Source organism: Clupea harengus, chromosome 16, assembly GCF_900700415.2.
Source record: "Clupea harengus chromosome 16, Ch_v2.0.2, whole genome shotgun sequence".
In the NCBI taxonomy this organism is placed as follows: domain Eukaryota; kingdom Metazoa; phylum Chordata; class Actinopteri; order Clupeiformes; family Clupeidae; genus Clupea; species Clupea harengus.
The window spans coordinates 15,008,443-15,014,669 of record NC_045167.1 but is presented as its reverse complement, the minus strand read 5'-3'; the positions used below and the strand labels follow the sequence as shown (position 1 = coordinate 15,014,669).

At 48.3% G+C, this 6,227-nt stretch overlaps 1 protein-coding gene across 1 annotated transcript; it reads left to right on the top strand.

The window, feature by feature from the left end:
* Nucleotides 1-2,077: 2,077 nt before the first annotated feature.
* Nucleotides 2,078-4,808, top strand: LOC105896695 (hyaluronidase PH-20-like). Its single transcript, XM_012823487.2, has 3 exons — nt 2,078-3,022; nt 3,588-3,677; nt 4,129-4,808. Exons 1-3 carry the CDS (start codon nt 2,078-2,080, stop codon nt 4,651-4,653), a joined length of 1,560 nt encoding a protein of 519 aa, XP_012678941.2. The 3' UTR covers nt 4,654-4,808.
* The last annotated feature ends 1,419 nt before the right edge of the window (nt 4,809-6,227 follow it).

The following is a 6,227-nucleotide window of genomic DNA, read 5'->3' as shown; positions in this document are numbered from 1 at the left end:
GTGCATCATGCAAATTTTATTTCACACCAATTAAATACTTCACACATTCAGATCCCTTCAGATTAAATAACAGGAAATTGTTGCTTCCTATATCAGGTTTCATATGGTAGTTTAACGAATGAACGGGATACCTGTTATGTAGGTATGGACATTTCACATGGGTTTTGTTTACAGTACATGGAGCAGTCTGGTAGAAGCTTTTGCCCTATAAATGACCTATACCCTCAGTGCTTTACGCAAGAATGTAAAGCTGTGAAACTAGTGTGTTCCGAGAGCGCCCTCCAGTGAATAGTACAGGAATTGCGTGCTTATTCAACTGCTGGATGGTATGAATGTCAGACCTTGCAATTACACAGCAGTCAGAGTTTTCTCTTCAAAACAAAATGAAAAAAAGGCTTGTCCTAACACAGACAAACAGGAAGCAGAGACCAAATTACTTTCCAAATGACAGAAGTAATGATTTCACCCAGCTGGACTGCAGTGTGTCCAAGCATTACATGTGGAAACCATCAGCTGGTGAGAAAATACATCACCATCCATATTTGCCCGTGCTGCCGCAGAACATCATGTTTTCTAACGCACACACACACACAAACACACATACACACACGCTCAGTCTGCCCATGTCTTGGCGTGATATTTGCTTGTAACTATGGTTTCTTGCACCTCGGTGCCACTGAGTCAGACCTGGAGGAGGAGGGTAAATCATGAGTGTGGATGAATGTGTGTGTGGCAGCCCATTCTGATTCCTCACCTCTCCCCTGTTGTCTGGCTCTATCTATGGCGCACTGACAGTAAGGGTCAACACAAACCTCCTGCACTCCCTCTCTGTCTGTGGTTCCTGTCTGTCTGTGGTTCCTGTCTGGGAGTGAGTGTGACCCTAATGCCCTGTGTGGTATATGTGTGTATGGTACACAGAGACAGAAGCAGTGTGTACGGCATAGGGTATTAGGTGTATGTCTCCGTGTGTGTGTGGGTGTGTGTTTGTGTGTTTGCTTCTGTGACAGGCCGAGATAGAGAGAGAGACTCCTGCCCTACCCTGCTACATAGCTGAGGTTAAACCAGTGCACAACATAACACCCAGGTGCCCCTTCCTTACTTGCTCCAAGACAAACTTGGCACGCTGTGGCCATAATAATCTCCATGGACAAATACGACAGTGCGTGCATCCTCGTACCCAACTCCCTCGTGACGCCTCCGATGGGAGACGGGGAATATTTTCGCGCACTCGCCTCCTATACCCTCACTGGCGTATGTGAGAGACGAGCCGTCTAACCTGCAAGGTGTTTAGGTGTGTGTTTTCCTTTCTTTTGGAGATAATCATCATCAAAACAGGGAACGAGGCAAAGCACCGGCTGAAAGGCATGTCCAGGTGCGGTGCACTTTTGCTGGTTGCTGTATTTGTATATGACACATTTGAGGTCAGTTCTCGGTGCTGCGCTCGTAGAGGAGGTTGCGGTCATCTGTGTGGCAGCCAGCAGGGATATGTCGCCTGTCTGACCAGTTGGCTCGACCACACTGCCCAGGGACCTCTGTTGATTTAATGGAACTCCGATGCAAGATTATCACTTGATTTACTGATATGTGGACAACTTTCCAGATGACCGATGATTAAGGTAATTCCAAACTTTTCCTTTTTTTCTATACCCATCTCTGGTATAATGTATAATTAATAATTCATTCTGTTCATTAATCTCTGTTATATCCTGGCTCCTGAGCCGCAACAAATGAAAAGCCAGACCACAGAGTTGTACAAAAATACTATTTATTCCTATATAACACAAAACACAGAGTAAAATAGTGAGTGCCAAGCACCAGCACCAAACACATGGTGTTCACCAGCCTCCAAAGCATGGTGTGAATGCAAGGACTCCTTCTGAGGACAAACCGCATGGCTTTTATCCACACTTCCCCAGGTGTGGACAATCAGGCTAATTATGCCCATTCACCACCTAAAAGCTATTGCACTGCCATTGCAAAGCCAGTAGGGGTGTAGAGGGGCGTAACAATCTCACTACATTAGTGTTCTCACAGTATGGTGTGACTGATGATCTGTATTGTTCATCTAGGGGAAAGGATGGGTTGGTCCAACCAGACAAGCAGGAGCTGTGTGTTGCTGCTGCCCGTTCTCTGCATCTCACTCCTGGACTCCCTCAGCCCAGAACCCCCCCGCCCACCCACGGCTCATCCAATTTTCGACGGGGAGCCCTTCATAGTTTCCTGGAACATCCCCAACCTCACCTGCAACAGGTACAACATCACCCTGAACACCTCACCCTTCCTGGGGGTGAGCAATCCCGCCAAGGTGCCTGGCCAGTTCCTCTCTCTGTTCTACATTGACCGCCTAGGGCTGTACCCGTATGTGGACGAGGCCACCAAGCGGCAGTTCAATGGAGGCGTCCCGCAGAGGGGAAATCTGAGAGCCAGCCTAGTCAAAGCCGTGGATGACATTGAGTACTACATCCCCTCACGGACCTCCCCGGGCTTGGCTGTGATAGACTGGGAAGACTGGCGCCCTCTGTGGGAGAGGAACTGGGGCTCCAAGCGCATCTACCGCTCCCTCTCGGTCACCTATGCCCGAAAGAGGGACCCCTCTCTCCCCACCAGGAAGGCTATGGCCCAGGCCAAGCAGCGTTTCCAGTCCGCAGCCAAGAGCTACATGCTGGAGACTCTCTCTCTGGGCGCCAGGCTGCGACCCGGGTACCTGTGGGGCTTCTACCTATTTCCCAACTGCTACAACTACGGCTGGATGGAGCCAGGCTACACAGGCGAGTGCCCCAGGGAGGTGCGCAGGCAGAACAACCGGCTGCTGTGGCTCTGGGAGGCCAGCACGGCCCTGTACCCCTCAGTCTACTTGCAGGCTTCGCTGGCCGACAGTCCCAAGGCGGCGCTCATGGTGCGGAACCGTGTCCACGAGGCCCTGCGGGTGGCTGCCCTGCCCCAGCGGAGGAGCTACACCGCACCGGTCTACGTGTACACTCGACCTGTGTTTGTGGACCAGCCCAAGCGACTGCTTAGCCTGGTATGACGCACATATAAGGAACAGTCAGCGTGGTAAACAGTACACACTCATATGTGCCCACAAATACATCTGCATAGATATATATAGTCTTTTAGATACACTGCCGACATATGCCGCATACACACAATCAAGTGGGTGCATGAATTCACACACACACACACACACACACACACACACACACACACACACACACACACACACACATACCACACACACGCACACAAACATCCTTGTACTCGTCACACATATATACATTTCCTCAGCAGCAATGTCAACCACAAGTTGTCAGAAGGAAGTGTTTGCTGTAGATTAGAGCCGCAACCACGACAAAGGCAGTTCTTCACAGCACCCTGCCCATTGGGATCCTTTTACAGAGGGAAACGACACTGGGGTCACAGGTCAAAGGGGTCCATTGTTTGAGGTCTGAGGTAACAGCAGCATTGTGCTGAAATCTAATGCAAGGCGGCATTCGGTTTCTTCCTGTAAAACCACACTGCTATTTAGTTTCACCTCTGTTCCATTTATGTGTGTGCATGTATGTGTGTGTTTGTTTGTGCGTATCCAGGGGGACCTGGTCCACACCATCGGGGAGGGCGCTGCCATAGGGGCCTCGGGAGCCGTGCTGTGGGGGTCCAGCGGCGACTACGATGACAAGGTACCTTCCCTCATGCTGAAATTCAAGAGCTCCCAAGCACGCTCTCTGCTGATTGAATCGTGCTCGCTGGCACCGGTGTCCGGGAGAGTGGGTTTTGTGACAGGACAAAGGCCTGTTTTATTTGATCTCCATGTTGTGTGGGCGGGGGGTTTCTAAATAGAGAGCTGGCAGAGGGAGTGGAGAGAGAGAGAGAGAGAGAAAGAGAAAGAGAGAGGGGGAGAGATGTGGCACAAAGGGGCTTGTGAGATTGTTCAGCGGAGCTGTAAATATGACAACATGGCAATGCAGTGTGCCGCTGACCCAGTTGGGAATGAATGCTTGATAGATGCTGGCCCATCTTCACGGTGACCATCTCTCTTTTTTTCCTGCCCCCATTCTCTTGCTGTCACTTTCCTCTGTCATCTCCCTCTCTCGGCTGTTTTTCTTTATTCTCCCTCTCTTCACTGTACAGGCCTCGTGTGAAGCCTTATCTGCATATCTCGATGACACCATCAACCCGTATGTTGTGAACGTCACAGCAGCTGCCAGAGTGTGCGGTGACTTCCTGTGCAAGGGGAAGGGCCGCTGTGTGAGGAGGAACTACACCTCCCATGAGTACCTGCACCTGAGTCCTGGCAGCTTCAGTATCCACAGGTCAGAGCTGGGAGAGTTCACAGTCGTGGGGGCACCAAGCCTCGAGGACCTGATGGCATTCGCCAGAGGATTCACTTGCCAGTGCTATGCTGGGCAGAACTGTGATGCTCATATCCCAACCCCAGTTCCCACCAAGACTACCACCACCACCACCACCACCACCACCACCACCCCAAGCCCGTCCTTAAGCCACATCACCACCCCAATTAGCCCCAGTTCGACCTCCCCTGAACCCCTCAGCCAAATCCCCACCGCCATTCCCATGTGGACAACAGGAAGTCTTCCGACCCAGCCACCAACTGAAGTGTTGTCATCTTTCAGCACCACGCCTGATTATATTTGATGTCTTTCATAGGCTGTGATGAACTGCTAAGAATTTGTTTTTCAGAGAGATGACCTGAGGCGTGTTGAAGTCGTTATTTATTGAAATTTTGCATTACAAAACTGTCCCCTGGTGAAGGATGCTTGAACTTCCAAAATAAAATGGCTACATAGTTTGCAACAACAGTATTTGTTTTGGGGGGTGTGACTGCCAGTAATACTTTGCATGTCATTTGACTATGCATGTCAATGGGAGGAGTATGGGTTTGAGTGTGGTTAAGTGTATCTCTGTGCCTGTGTGAGTGAGTGACTGTTTGTGTGTTTGTATGCTGCATACTGCTTGTTTTGGTCTCACACACAAAAAAAAATATACTTGCTGAAATGAACTACATTTGTATTTCGAGCAAATTCTTCTTCAAACTAAGATTATAGATACTTATAACGTTGCTTTACACTGTTTCTGTCAATCCATATGAGATGCTACAGTAAGTTTAAAATGTGCCAGGCCTCAGAAGAGATGCTTACTTTAAAAAAATGGCTACATGGGATCACACCAAAACATGAGGGGAGGTCTTTGTTAGGCCTAAAGCTCTATTAAGCACTAAAGCAGATTACTGTTGGCAAATAGCATTTCCAAGTTATCCAGCTTAGTGCAAGAATATGTCCTTAAGCCAACCTTGAATTGTTGCCATTCTTTGTGAATCTCAAGACCACATCATATGAATGGGGCTTTGGGATTTGCCAAAGAAGAAACAGACATCAAACACTAGAGGTGTTAAAAGTCAGTTTCAAGACTTCAGTAAATTCAGTAAAATCAGTAAACATCGGTTCACACTAGTGGAGGGATATTTCAGCAAGCTTTAAACAAGTCGTAGATTATTACTTTGTCATTAGAGAGGCGCCTGATTTTTCCATATGTTTCACAGTGTTGATGTTTGCACTTAACAAGAACAGGCCTGGACCACATGGGTAAAGCTGCACAGACGTGGAGGATGGGCGGATGGTTTTTCTCCAGGTGTTCTGATATGGAAACAAAACAGGTCCCTGTTGCGGCACCACAGACTCCCTTGCCATTACGGTGTGATGGAGCATCACTTGGACTGGTCTCCTTGACAACGTATCACTGATAGACCTTAAGAGGAGCACTTAAGGGATAGTTTCATTGACGCTTCTAAATACACATGTACTCTCTCTCTCTCACACACACACACACACACACACACACACACACACACACACACACACACACAGAGAGAGATACAGAGACTCAGAGTTTTGAGGCACTTAAATTGGCTCCTATCAGGAGCACAAGCATCATCAGGCAGATGGAGTTCCTTGAGGGAGGCTTTCCAAGCCCTACCAGTAACCACTCATGTCACAGTATTACAACACAGACGATGATGCAGCAAACACTTTAACATGCTTCATTCATATTCAAATAATAAAACAACCAATTACAAGTGATTAAGACGATGGGGGAAACGTTTATATTTGCACTTCCTCTGCAATCTCAATAGAATGCATTCCTTATGGTGTGTGGTTCATGCTCCTATCTTTAAAGAATGGATTTAAAGAAAGACCATCAGAAATCTTTGA